This window comes from Thunnus thynnus, chromosome 8, assembly GCF_963924715.1.
Source record: "Thunnus thynnus chromosome 8, fThuThy2.1, whole genome shotgun sequence".
Taxonomy (NCBI): domain Eukaryota; kingdom Metazoa; phylum Chordata; class Actinopteri; order Scombriformes; family Scombridae; genus Thunnus; species Thunnus thynnus.
Window position 1 is genome coordinate 27,283,560 of NC_089524.1, and position 14,007 is coordinate 27,297,566.

At 39.2% G+C, this 14,007-nt stretch overlaps 2 protein-coding genes across 2 annotated transcripts; both read left to right on the top strand.

Annotated features, from left to right (window-relative positions):
- Positions 1-225: 225 nt before the first annotated feature.
- LOC137188177 (chymotrypsin-like elastase family member 3B) lies at positions 226-2,492 on the top strand. The gene is made up of 8 exons (XM_067597669.1): positions 226-534; positions 692-780; positions 875-972; positions 1,102-1,230; positions 1,473-1,609; positions 1,796-1,938; positions 2,046-2,198; positions 2,311-2,492. Exons 1-8 carry the CDS (start codon positions 492-494, stop codon positions 2,326-2,328), a joined length of 810 nt encoding a protein of 269 aa, XP_067453770.1. The 5' UTR covers positions 226-491; the 3' UTR covers positions 2,329-2,492.
- A 6,267-nt stretch (positions 2,493-8,759) lies between these two features.
- slc34a2b (solute carrier family 34 member 2b) lies at positions 8,760-13,796 on the top strand. Its single transcript, XM_067597667.1, has 13 exons — positions 8,760-8,846; positions 9,341-9,395; positions 9,487-9,618; positions 9,707-9,835; positions 9,973-10,116; positions 10,252-10,363; positions 10,506-10,701; positions 10,799-10,894; positions 11,212-11,323; positions 11,899-12,066; positions 12,358-12,474; positions 12,565-12,689; positions 12,795-13,796. Exons 2-13 carry the CDS (start codon positions 9,347-9,349, stop codon positions 13,347-13,349), a joined length of 1,935 nt encoding a protein of 644 aa, XP_067453768.1. The 5' UTR covers positions 8,760-8,846; positions 9,341-9,346; the 3' UTR covers positions 13,350-13,796.
- Positions 13,797-14,007: the final 211 nt, after the last annotated feature.

Here is a 14,007-nt window from a genome sequence, read left to right on the forward strand (position 1 = left end):
AAGATTTTTGTTTCTTTCTCTTAAATTCAGAATATCTCTAGTTAACTTCTCACATCTGGATTTTGCAGTTGTATGTTATATTATTTTTATTCTACTGTATTGCAAAATGGTGTGCTGGGAAATTATCTGTACACACACACACACACACACACACACACATCACATGTACTGTTTGTAGGCACATGTACATTCACAATCTTGTCTAAACTGCAGAGGCTCAGGCTTGTCTCGCTCACATTTGAACACCCCCATTTTTTTCCCATAGTAGACAGATCAGCTCAGTGTGGTGCAGCTGCAGTCTAGCAGACTGACTGATGCATCTGTGGAACAGGAAGTTTTTCCCAGTTACAATCGGCAGTGGATGCTGATAACAGAGTTCCACAGGTTCAATGCAAACTGTTTGTGTTGACGGACACACTGAGGAGGTACAGTATAAGAGAGCTGAGCTGAGCTGAAAGAGAGAGTGTGTATCTACTCTACCAGCTGACGCCATGCTGCAGACACTGGCCCTCCTGCTGCTCCAGGTAGCATATGGTGAGTATGGGGTTAGAGAGGTCAAACTGAGCAGTAGAACAGTAGCATTGTGGTTAATAAATACAGATTTAACATTACTGTAAGTCAGTTAGCTCCAGTACATGCTCTCAAATCAAAGTTTACATGCAATGTGGTATCCTTTACTATGTGTTTTTAGTTTTTGGATGTGGTACACCTGCTGTCAAGCCCAACACCAATAGGGTAGTAAATGGAGAGGATGCCCGTCCCCATAGCTGGCCCTGGCAGGTAACCGCCATGTTTCACATTCACTTGTGAAATAAATAACTATTCTCTTATTTAATTATTTTTCCATTAATTCACAGTGACTGTTTTTTCTCAGATCTCCCTGCAGGTGAAGCACGGCAGCCGTTTCCATCACACTTGTGGAGGAACTCTGATTGGACCTCGCTGGGTGCTGACTGCTGGGCACTGCATCTGGTGACTAATATTAAGACAAGCTGTGAGGCTGAAACAGCAGTGAATTCCTATGTGTGAGGTGTAGTAAATTATAAGGGATATAATACTTGTAAATGTGCCCTGAAATGATAGAAAGCATGTATTTTGCAGGCCAGGAGATGTGTACCGTGTGGTCCTGGGAGAGCATGACATGAGCCAACAAGAGGGCACTGAACAGATCAGAGACATTCTGCGCATCATTGTCCATCCCAAGTGGGATATTGACCATGTGGCTGATGGGTGAGTTTATTCTTGGGGACAAACAAAACAATGATTTCTCCATTACATAAGTTAGTCTTTGTGTCCCCTGTGACAACCTTAATAAGCATATAAGCATCAATGATACTGTGTGTTAATTTATACCCGTTGCAAAGAACCAAAAGCTAATTAAAAAGTCATATAAGCAATTTAACCATACACTGCAACTATTCAATGTATTTGATAATATCACTGAATATCTAACTAGAACTATTTTCTCTCAGCAATGATCTTGCCCTGCTGAAGCTGGATAAGAGCCCCATTATGAACGACAGCATTGGCCTGGCTTGTATCCCGGAGGCTGGAGAGATCCCCACTCATGGGGCACCATGTTACATCTCCGGCTGGGGCAACCTTTACAGTAATGTCACTGTGTCCTCATCTGTTATCTTGTCTTTGCCGTATTTAATTTGTATAGAAAATCAAATGGTGATTCAGGTGATAATCTTGCCTTAACACGATCTGCATTGTACACTCTGCTTGTTACACACAACATATGATTTATTCATGTGTTGTTGACCAGCTACATCCTCTCTCTGTGTTTCAGCCCATGGTCCCATGCCTGATAAGTTGCAGCAGGCCTTGCTGCCTGTGGTGGAGCACAGTGTGTGCAGCCGCAGTGACTGGTGGGGCATCAGCGTCAAGACCACCATGATCTGTGCAGGAGGAGATGTTGTATCTGGATGCAATGTATGTGAGGCACCTAGAGAAAGCCTCTTGTTCCTGTCAGAATTGAACTGCCTATGAACACAATAGGCTACTTTATACTACAGTATGTTAATGTCTCTCTCTTTCAGGGAGACTCTGGAGGTCCTCTGAACTGTTTGGGTCAGGATGGTAAGTGGTACGTTCAGGGCGTCACCAGCTTTGTTTCCTCCCGCACCTGCAATGAGGTGAAGAAGCCCACAGTCTTCACGCGCACCTCTGCCTTCACCGAGTGGCTCAGTGATGTAAGTTAATCAATACACCTGCTCTGTTTGATTTATAGCAATACCTCACCTGTGTGTCTGTAGAGAAACAGAAATGTACTGCACTCAAAAAATCTTCTTGTTGTCTCTTCAGGTCATGCTGCGATACTGAGGATTCCTCTGGATGTCAATTGATCAACTCCTGCTCGTCTGCTCAGTTTCAAGTTTCACATCAGGGTCAAAAACATGAATGATGATCTGTCAGCATTAAAGAAATATCAGAAAATAAGAGGATGCAATATATTTAAATTTAATTAAAAACTGAAATACTTGAAATGCCAGTTTTTCAATTGAATATAGTAATATAACACTTATTTGTAAATGCATATAGTTGCATTTAAAACTCATTTCAACAATGAATTCATACAGTACCATAAACATGTGTCTCATGAACTGTTGAACCTGCGTTTTAATAAGTCACATAAAAACAACAACACGCAAAGCACTGCAGCATGCAGAATAAAACAAAATCTGCATTTTTCATGCATTTCTGAATATGTTAGAAAAGTGTAGAAAGTCACACCACCTCTGTAAAAATGCACCGTACCACTTGATATTTCCTCCCCTCCTGTTGTGTGATAAGGAAAATGAGGAATGGCTGCCCATCAGTGTGCGTGGGTGACTTATGCATCAGTATTTCCTATCAATCATCACCAAGGTCGGCCAAGAGTCAGCCATGGTGAACACACTGTATGATACATCCAGGTGGGAGCTGAGCTGGAAAGCAGCATTTCACATCAGATAAATAGCAGCAATAGGTTACCTTGATGCACGACCTCAGCAGTCTGCTGCATCAGATAACAGGTGCAATTAGAGACACTTTTTTGACAAATGTACATCCACTTTCTGACACGTCTTTGTTATTTTTAGCATAATAGATGATGATAATAACACAATATAACTGGTACATAACAAGTTCTCAAATTTGTTTGAATATATCATGTCTGAAAGGGCCTACATTTATTTTTAGAGTGATCAATGGAACAAAAGCCTGGAAATATCATTTACTGTAGCCTTTCAGCTGTGTGTATGCTGACAGCAGCGAAGTTTTATAAAAAAGTGTTTGGTAATAAGTACAAAGCTACAATATTAACATTTAGATGGTTACATCTGTAATAAGCCTGCATTTTTTGCTTGACATATTGACTGTCAGGAACATATATATTTATTAGTTGTTTATATTTCTATCTCCAATCTGATTTCATCAGATTATTGCTGTCCACACTGAAGAATATCTTGCCTCAGATACTCACATCGTAACATCCCATAAAAATTCATTCATCTTTGATTTATCACTTAAGCTAAATTTCACATCTGTAAAGAGAGAACACACATCTGCTCTACTGACAATGAGAAGCACACATCAGTCACATCCAGACTCATTTTAAAATGAGAGTTAAAATTAAAATTGATGTAAAAGTAAAAAACAAACATTAATGGCCTCAGCAGCTCCAACACATCAGTCTTTAAATGAGTCAGTATATAAGAGTTTATAGTCTCTGGTTTCAAGCTTTTGGAGAGAATTTCCTTTGCAAATATTGAAGTTTAGCCTTGCACAAATACACTATTCACTGAAAGGAATATAATCTGTAGATGGGTGAAGTGTTGCTTCAAGCAATGACATGAACACAAACCTTTTGACATTTGTTTATCCCCATCTGCTGGTAGATGTGGGAACCTGCTCAAAGCTGATAGCATCACAGCAGCTCCACTCAGTGGAGAGAAAAGGAGCAGAGAGACCACACTGCAGTGATTTCTGACATCAAACACATGACATGTACCTCAATAGAAAGTGATTTCTCTTTAGTTACTCTTCAATGCCATTACAGTAATGCCATTAGACTACTGTCATCTAACTAACTCTTCTGTATATTGTCAGAATATTGCTGCTCCTACTGCATTGTAACCTCTGAAAGATGGTGAAATGTTTGAATTGTTAAAATGTTAATGATTATTTCCTCATTTGCACAGTTTCTTAGGAGGGTCATGAGACCCCATCTGATTCACAACACCACCTGTGTGCTTCGGTGCACAATAAACTATATAACATACAACACAGAGTGAGCGTGTAATGCTCCACATGCAATTTTCTGCACTCCAACAAGTATGATGGACATTTGTACAATATGCATTCTCACTGCTTTTGATAAGTTGGTTTTAAAAGAATACATACTGTAATAGCTTACAGTAGCTGAAATCACATTCTGGCCATTTGGAGGCAGAGGGATCTCACTCAACTTGACAAGAACATTATAATTGAGAAGACACTAATACATTTTGGTATTACACAGAACCTAGATATGCTTTATGCTGCATTCTTTCTGTAAATATTAACTAATTTTGTATGAGGTTATGTGTTTTCACATTATTTCAACACATCCAGATGCCAAACTTTACCCTAGAATCTTAGACAAAAGGGTGTTTTCCGTGCTGTTAAATGACTGGATGTGTTATCATTATTGCCTCAACATATACACATAATCTATTCTTCTAACAGGCTTAATAAAATATACTGTCAGTGTTTGTTTCAGTCTTTTAAACTGTCTCTTTACAATATTTGGACGAAACCTGTATAAAGACACAGTGTGGCTCAGTATGTGTATTTCACATCCCACACACTGAGTGACACTGTGGTCATAACCTTGATGGCTACTCAGTCTCACCGCCCCCGGAGACTCAACCAGTTCTAACAGCTGAGTTTTATGGTTTTATGGATTACAGCACAGTCTGCTCACAGTGTAGTACTACAGGGTGGCCCCTGGTAGTAACAAGAGGGCAAACTGTTTGACCCCGTGTGGACTATGCCAGCATGGCAGATAAGTGGCATCAACTCAGTGGACCTGAGGACAATCATTGACTCTGATACCATAACAATTCTCATAAGGAAAACAAAACACTGAAGATGTGTCATACTATATGAGGCGGTTAATACAGTATATTGATTTGTACCAGGAGAGGTGTGGTGTAAAGACTTTAAAGTAGTTCTTGCAGATAGATTAAAAAAGAAAGATGTCAAAATGTATTCCCTTAAAATAAAAAAGTAATTCTGGGTTTGCAGAAGAAGAAGGTAATAACAGTTACGCAGTATTTTGATTAGCGTGTGGGTGGAGGTACAATGAAAGCAGCATTCCAAAGGTTAAAGGTAAGCCTCAGCTGATCTTTCTATCATATGTGGGTCTCCTGAAGTCACATGGGGGAAAAAACCATTACATCAAACCTAATGGACTAGTCAATAAATGACTAGATGAATTGTAAAAAGCAGCCACTTTAAGATGCTCCTTTATACTTGACTGTGAGTCTTCAGTCTTGTTTCATGCGCAGATCATATCACATTACTGTGTAGACTTTGTATAGGTCAAGGACGGAGCTAGAAACACTGTTAGAACCAATCAAATAACTATTATATTACTAATATTAATATTGCCTAATATTACTGATCATAACTGCACAGAAGCCTCTGGCACTAAATTATCAGTAACTATCAGTGACTCATGCTAGATAGATATTTAATTAATGATCGATAAATACGTCATGGACCTCAATATGAACTGTGAATTTCAGCCTTAATTTATATCAAGTGAACAAAAGACTATATTTTATTGCACATTTCTAAAGACCTCCCCTTTGCTTTAACCAATTCAGTGTGCCTCTTTAGTGCTCACTTATCCTGACTGTGGTTGAACAGTGCCATGTGGTGTCAGACAGTTTGCTGCAATGTCTGCGCAATTTTCATTTCTGGATATCAAGTCACGTTTGATGTCATACTATTTTTTTGAAAGACCACCAGCAACTGTTCATTTCAATTTATGTTTTTATTTACCCAGAGACAAAAACATCTGAATATCGCTCAGTATCTGTCTTTTCTGTCTTTTATCTGCAAAATAATTAGTGGCTAATAATTAATCCCAGTGAAATGCAATTATGCAACCTTTGAAGAAATAATTACATTTTCCTAGTGATTTATTACACTTCACAGGCATTGTCACCACAGAATTATGTTGCATGCAATTAGTGGAGCAAAAATTGAATGAAATTAGATAAAACTAAATACTTGTACTTGTATGTTTATGGCATTTACACACATAGTTTGTTCAGGCAAGTTTTAAAGTGATGCTGCTGGTCATTTTGCATGGTTGTTGTTTCAGAAATGAAGTGAAGTTGTTCAGAAAATTTCAAATGTATTTTCTTTTCACTTGTCAGAATGTGCAAAGAAAAACTAACATATAAATATGTTATAAATGTTATATGTCATTTATTATAAAAAGCATAATTGTTTTTTTATTCATTTACATTTAAATACAGATTCAAATTTTGGCACATTTTTTATGTAGTAATGGGTTTCAGTCAGTTCTGCTGCTGTAATCAATAAAATGAAGTATTCAAATTATTTAAGAAATGTATGTTTTTACTTTTTTAAGCTCTTATGTGACCATGTGATGTATTATTCTGATAAAATGAGTAAGTGAGTATTATTTTTTGGATGTGTTGACTGTATGTTTGCATCTGTAATGGAGCACATTGTTTCATCATGTTCCATTTTGAATGTTGTACAGTGGGGAGGTTTTTGAGTGGATATTTTATCTATTTTATTTAACTTTCTGCCAGATGTTTTTTGCCTGAACACTGTGTACTTGATACTGTCTGACCTGCCATCAGATTATCGTTTCTGTTGTAGTCAAGCAGTAAAGTATAATGATTGTTGGTTTTGAGCTGCTGTTTTGAAGCTAGATAACATGGTACCTGTTAACTGTAGACTATCAGGTTATTCACCCTTTAGGAAAATTAAGCAAATTAAAATATGTTACAATACGTTCTGATTTTTGTTTATTAATTTTAATTATTTAAGCAGTTACTAAGGATTACACAGGAATGTTTTTTACTCATATATTTGAGTCTTAAAAGTGATGAAAGATGAAGAAGCTGATCTAAAAAATGTTTTAGCACATATAAACGGATCAAATCTAAACTTTAAAAGCTACTCTAGTGACAACAGCAGACTGAATGTATCTTGATGTACTCTCAAGGCTGGAATTCATTTTCAAAGATTGAAGTCCTTGGAGTTCAATTTCAGAACCACATATAACCTCAAAAGATATGTGAGTAAGTCTTGCTGAAACACCCACGCAAAAGTCCTACATTTACCTTACACTCAATAACTGCTCTTAAAAGGCCATTGAAGCAAGTATTCCATACCAAATATGAATGATGAGAGTTATTAATCATTATTTTTTTAAAAATATCCAAATAATTTACTGAATATAAGTTTAACAAGACATAGATCTGCTTGAAGTTATTAAAGTTTATTCTTCTGCATCAACTCAGTGAACCCTTTTTATAAGCATAATATTAAACCTCTAGTGATTTTTTTATTGCAGTTTGGGAGTAACCGCAACATGCTCCTAGTTTAATCATTAACCTATATTCACACTATTTATTTCAAATGTAATATGCCATAATGTTACAGTCATATCGCTATAAACCTAGCCTAATAAGCAATAAATATGTCCACATACAAGCGTGTGTATGTGTGTGTGTGTTATCTAAGGAGCTGTAAATGTGTGTGTCTGTGTGTGATTAAGAGAGAGAAAAAGATCGAGAGTGTGTATGTATACCTGTGTGAAGAGAGTGGGTACGGATAATGCCTGCAAGCAGAGATGGTTTTATGCATTATACTAGCTGCTTTTAACAGTATTCATATTACAGTCGCACTTGTGATCAGTCACATATTGGCTCAAATTACAAGACACTGTACAAATAGTGAAATGTATAACATGGAAAAGCTATTACTCCAGTGTGACACTTAACCTTTAGACCATGAACATAAAAATATGTAGACTTTCGTATAACATTTAACAACACAAAATGCAGCAGAGGATCGATATGAAGTTGGCATGATTCCCAACTCTTTTGGCTTGTGTCCACTGAAAAATAAGCTAATGGACTTGTGACCCCTGATCGCAGGTTATGGCTCTGGTGTGGACATGAGCAGAGTGATTTTCTAATTCAAGGATTTTTATTTTTTTTTTAGAGGCCTGTGGAAAAATTTAGAAAAATATACATTATGTTGTGGAACAGAAGTATTTGGTGACCCCTCATACTTTTTCTTGCAACCCCTTGATGAAAAAAGCACAGCTTAGTGCTTGATTTACAGCCACCAGGGGGCAGGGTCTTTGATTTCATCATTGTATTACACACATGTGCTATGTATTACACCTGTTGCTTAGAAAAAAACCTTGAAGACAGGTGCTGACCAACAATATAAATCTTATACACATAGGCGATTTATATTTGTTAGCTATACCAGCGTCATTATAAGTGTTATTATACATAATGAGATGTACAAGAAGAAACTTGTGCTGTATGTGGCAACTTCCTTTTTCTCCCAATTCAAAATAGGCTATATGATAAATATTAATTTTCAGAGCAGCTCTTCAAACCATTTGGTCGGTGAGCTTTTATTAAACAGCGCGCCCCACATACAGATTCACCTACCAGTCATTCGTACTCCGCACATGTGTGCACGACCTTTGAACTGAGTGCAGCGTGTGTGAGCTCAGCGCGGCGCTATAAAAGCAGCGCTCAGCCTCGATGTGAGCAACAGGTAACCCAGGTGAAGCTCCGGATAACCAGGTGCGTATCATTACCATTGTACTATCAAGGAAAAAGTCAGATGTTCACATACTGTGTCGACATGTGAAACTATTGTAATCGAGAAAAGTTTTAAGGAAGCAACTAATTTGAGGATGGAGAAATTTCAGGGGAATGTGAAAGACAACTGGATATTTTTTATTCAGATTTTCTCGCAGAGCCTTAACGTTGATAAGATGATGTTTCTTTTTTTCTGTGTTATTTTTCATTTTTATCACGGTCATTTTAGAGATTTAGTTCCATGATTTATCATACATAAAGCTGGTCCAACTGAGGATGGTTCATTATGTTTATTGCGTTGGAAAAAGTCAGCTCGTTTTTGAAAGGGTGCTCAGCACATGTAATACATGCACATAATTTCCACTTCCAACACCTGTTTGTTCTTTTAGCTGACCTGCTGCTTCTAATTGTGTAATTTTATGAATTCATGTATATGAAAAAGATTTGATTTGGTTTTATTTTTGTAACTTTTCCAGGTAGCCATGGCTCCTAGACCAGAAGTGGAGACTGGTTCCTCCCACAGTCTAAACGGTATGTCCTTTTTCTTTGGGATACTTAAACTCTCCACAAACTGTACTGATGCCACCTTCTTCTTTAACATTTCCTTACTGCCCTCCCTCAGATGACAGCACTCCAACTAAAGATTCGGCTATTCTGCCGGCCTACTCCACCGTGGACCTGGTGAATGAAGCTCCAGATGACAAGAATCCCTGGGATCTCCCAGAGCTGAAAGACACAGGGATCAAGTGGTCAGGTGAGGCAGCTCGACATTCTCACTGCGCAGTGTGTATTCCTTTGCAAAACTTGACTCTAATTCAGTACTTTGTTGTGTTTTTTGACAGAGTTGGATACAAAAGGAAAGATTATGAGAGTGCTGACTGGTATTGTGAAGTTAATTCTGCTGCTTGGACTTCTCTATGTGTTTATTTGCTCCCTGGATATTCTCAGCTCTGCTTTCCAGCTTGTCGGAGGTAAAATGAATCTGCAGAATTATATTATATACCTTGGGTCATTATCACTACAAAGTGTAGTTGAACCTGCTTATGTAATGTATATGGAGCAGTGTCTGCTGTGTTATTGACTTGAGGGTGTTTGCGTGTGTGTTCAGGAAAAGCTGCTGGTGACATCTTCCAGGACAATGTTGTGTTGTCTAACCCTGTGGCTGGGCTGGTGATCGGGGTGTTAGTCACAGTGCTGGTGCAAAGTTCCAGCACCTCCTCCTCCATTGTGGTCAGCATGGTATCCTCTGGATGTAAGCACACACATGGACATACCACAAATAGAAGATGCACGCATACACTTGCACTTAAATGCACAGAAACACATCCACATGCCTACTCATAGCTATATTACATTTTATTAACATCATGCTATCTATATTTTTCAGTGCTGGATGTCCAGTCTGCAGTGCCGATCGTCATGGGCGCAAACATTGGAACATCTGTCACCAACACTATTGTGGCTATGATGCAGGCAGGAGATAGAAATGAGTTCCGCAGGTAAATCAGAGCATGTGATGATAAATATGTGACACATGTAGGGAAAGAAATGCAGCATAGTAGTAGAACAATACTTCTGAAACTGATATCTAGCAACGGTATTTGGTATATGTTCAAGAATGTGGTCTTTTCTCACTTCCAGGGCATTTGCTGGTGCCACTGTCCATGACTTCTTTAACTGGCTGTCTGTGCTGATTCTCCTGCCCTTGGAAGTAGCCACAGGCGTGCTGTACAAACTTACCCACATTATAATTGAATCCTTTAACATTGAGGGTGGAGAGAACGCCCCCGACCTGCTCAACGTCATCACAGACCCTGTAACAAACTCCATCATCCAGGTAGAGACGGTGACATTGAAATCATCATGGAATATGCAACATTAACAAGAAATGCCTTTTTTTAAAATAAAATTTGTTAACATTTGTCTTCCACTAGCTGGACAAATCTGTTATCACTGACATTGCCACTGGGAACCTAGAAGCCAGAAACAAGAGTCTGATCAAAATATGGTGCAAAACTGAAACCAACACGGTAAGAAATCAACAAGAGCTGCATCACATGCATAAATGATCAGTTTGTCACACACTGAACATAACACAGTAACAGTAAAAACATGATAAAGCTATAGTTACCTCAGGTTTTCATCTGTTAATGACTGATATTGTCCTTGTTGTATCGTGACCACAGTGTTTCTGTTGTTACATCATACTTTCAAAGCTGTGTTATTTTATAAAAGGTGGATTGTTGTGTATGATCATAGCTGCATTGACTTCTTAATAATTAGGCATCTGCTCTCCTTAACTAACGCATTGCTCTAATGCTGTTTTCGTGGATTTTTTCCATTTAAGACTTTCTGGAACAAGACGGTGGAGAACTGCACTGCTGGTGCCATCTGTTGGGAAGATGGAAACCAGACCTGGACCGAGATGAACTCGACTTGGACAGACTACCAAGAGAAATGTAAGCGTGCCTCTATTTTGTGAATACCCATGGTCAAGAGAGAGAGAAAAAAAAACATTTACGAAGCAATTAGGTTTACCTGATCCACCAAAGCCCAGTGAAATATGAGCGAGCCATTCCGCTACAACAATCTCCTTCATCCAGACCCTCTGATGTTTGGACAATGACTACCTTTGAGTTGTTTTAGTGACTCAGCTAGTACCCTTCCTTGACCCCTGTGCCTGCTTAATAGGTCTATTCATGCCGTCTCACTGACGCACCTGAGTGCCACGTGACCATAAAGCGGATCACTTCTTCTGCCCCCAATTAAAGTACATGTTTTAAAATCACTATCTTCCAGGTTGATAAGATCAGAAACCGGTATTGGCTCATATACTGCCCTCAGTTATGTTTTCAAATTACAGGGACACACTCAGAAAACACAAGACTTGCTGTTTTTATCAGTTCCATTTATCATAGAAGATTTGTTTAAGAGTGAGTCACGCACACGAGGCTAATTTTAACTGTCACATACTGCAAGCCCAGAGAGGACACTTTGATGCCAATCATCTAATCATTTAACTTGTCCATCACAGGCAAACACCTCTTCGTCAATGCTGATTTGCCAGACCTGGCAGTGGGCCTCATTCTCCTGGCTCTGTCTCTGCTCTGCCTCTGCACCTGCCTCATCCTCATCGTCAAGCTGCTCAACTCCATGCTGAAGGGGCAGGTGGCTGTGGTCATCAAGAAAGTGCTCAACACAGGTAAAAAAGCAAAGAAAAAAACAAATGAAAATCTCGCCTGTTTGATAGTCAGCACATCTGCTTCTATGGTGATGCTTGATGAGCGACACAGGCACAGCCTCTCTGTTGCTTCTCCTGGCTCGCCTACAGGTGCAGCAGTCCTGTTGGTCAGTGGAGAAAGCTCAGACACAAATATACTGTTTTGACAGAAATGCTCATTTGCTCTGGTCATGTAGTTATAATGTGTGCAGTCACACTGTGCTCACTTCATCAGGTTTATTGCTCACCTCCTGTTTTTCTGTTTGACTACAGACTTCCCATTCCCCTTCGGCTGGGTTACTGGCTATATTGCAATTTTTGTGGGAGCAGGAATGACTTTCATTGTTCAGAGCAGCTCCGTCTTCACCTCAGCTATAACTCCTCTTGTTGGTGAGTCATCATTTACACAATAATGTCACTCTAAAAGCTTTTCTTTAAGCTTACTCTAGGACTTACATATTGCCAATCTTCTTTCACCAGGTATTGGTGTCATTAGCCTTGAGAGAGCCTATCCTCTGACACTGGGGTCAAATATTGGTACAACCACCACTGCTATACTTGCTGCTATGGCTAGCCCTGGAGAAACACTAGCCAACTCCCTGCAGGTAAGAAAGTAAAAAAGTTTCCCTTCTGTGCCTGTTTATTTTTTATCCATATTTTCTGTGAGATCTAAAAGTGTTTGAATGTCATCTGCTTGTGTTTTTGTCCAGATTGCACTTTGCCATTTCTTCTTCAACATCATGGGTATCTTACTGTGGTATCCGATCCCCATCACGCGGCTGCCCATCAGGTTGGCCCGAGGGCTGGGGAACAAAACGGCCAAATACCGTTGGTTTGCTGGCCTTTACCTCTTCCTGTGCTTCTTGGTTTTCCCTCTCTCTGTTTTCAGCCTGTCACTGGCAGGGTGGCAGGCCCTGGTCGGCGTCGGTGTGCCCATCATCGTGCTGGTCGTGTTTGTGATCATTGTAAACGTGATGCAGTCTCGCTGTCCCAACTACCTGCCCAGCTTCCTGCGCACGTGGGACTTTTTGCCCCGGCCCCTGCACTCCCTGGCGCCCTGGGACACCGTGATAACCTCGACCTTTGGCTTCTGTGGCAAACACTGCTGCTGCTGCTGCAGGTGCTGCAAGTGCAGCAAGTGCTGCAAAAAGAATGAGGACGAAAAAATCCAGATGGACAGCAAGAAGAGTCTGCAGATGTATGATAACCCAGCCATGTCAAGAGATGAGGATACAAGGGAGGTTGCCAACGCAACACCTCTTTAATATTATTGAATTCAATGTCTTATCTATAAGCGATACTCAATGCAATAATGTATTTGTAACACTTGTAATTGTCCATCACTTCTCAGGTTGTGGTATGTTGATGATTGCCCTTCACTGGATGATATACTAAGCACTGTAGCACAGACAGAAAACAGAAGTATTGGACACATTATTATGACCTGCAGTTTCTGGGAATATGGCGTTTGTTTTATGTTTTCAATTTGTTGTTCAGACTCACTCCTCTGTAAACCAGAGCTCTGCCTTAACTATGGGTGGTTCCGAATGTTATGACTTATTTTTATATTTTCATGATATGTGTAAGAGGATTTAGCTTTTATTCTCAACTTTGAACCTTTAAACTCCAACTGTTTAATGTAGCATTTAAATGTTATTATCCTACAGTATTTATAATATTTGTGAATAAAAAATTTACCATTTTTAAAGTGCAGTCGTATTGCCTCTTTTTTTCATCCAGCCCCATCTCTTTTATGCAGATAACAGGCTTGGTATGTATGGCCTGAAGTCAAAGTTATTTATAGTTATTGATATGTCATTTTGATCAGTTCATGTGATACTCAGCCCTCGCAGGATAGATCAGAAGATTCACTTTTTCCCTGAAGAAAATGGCTTCCTGTAGCAAATAGAGTCTTGCTTTCAT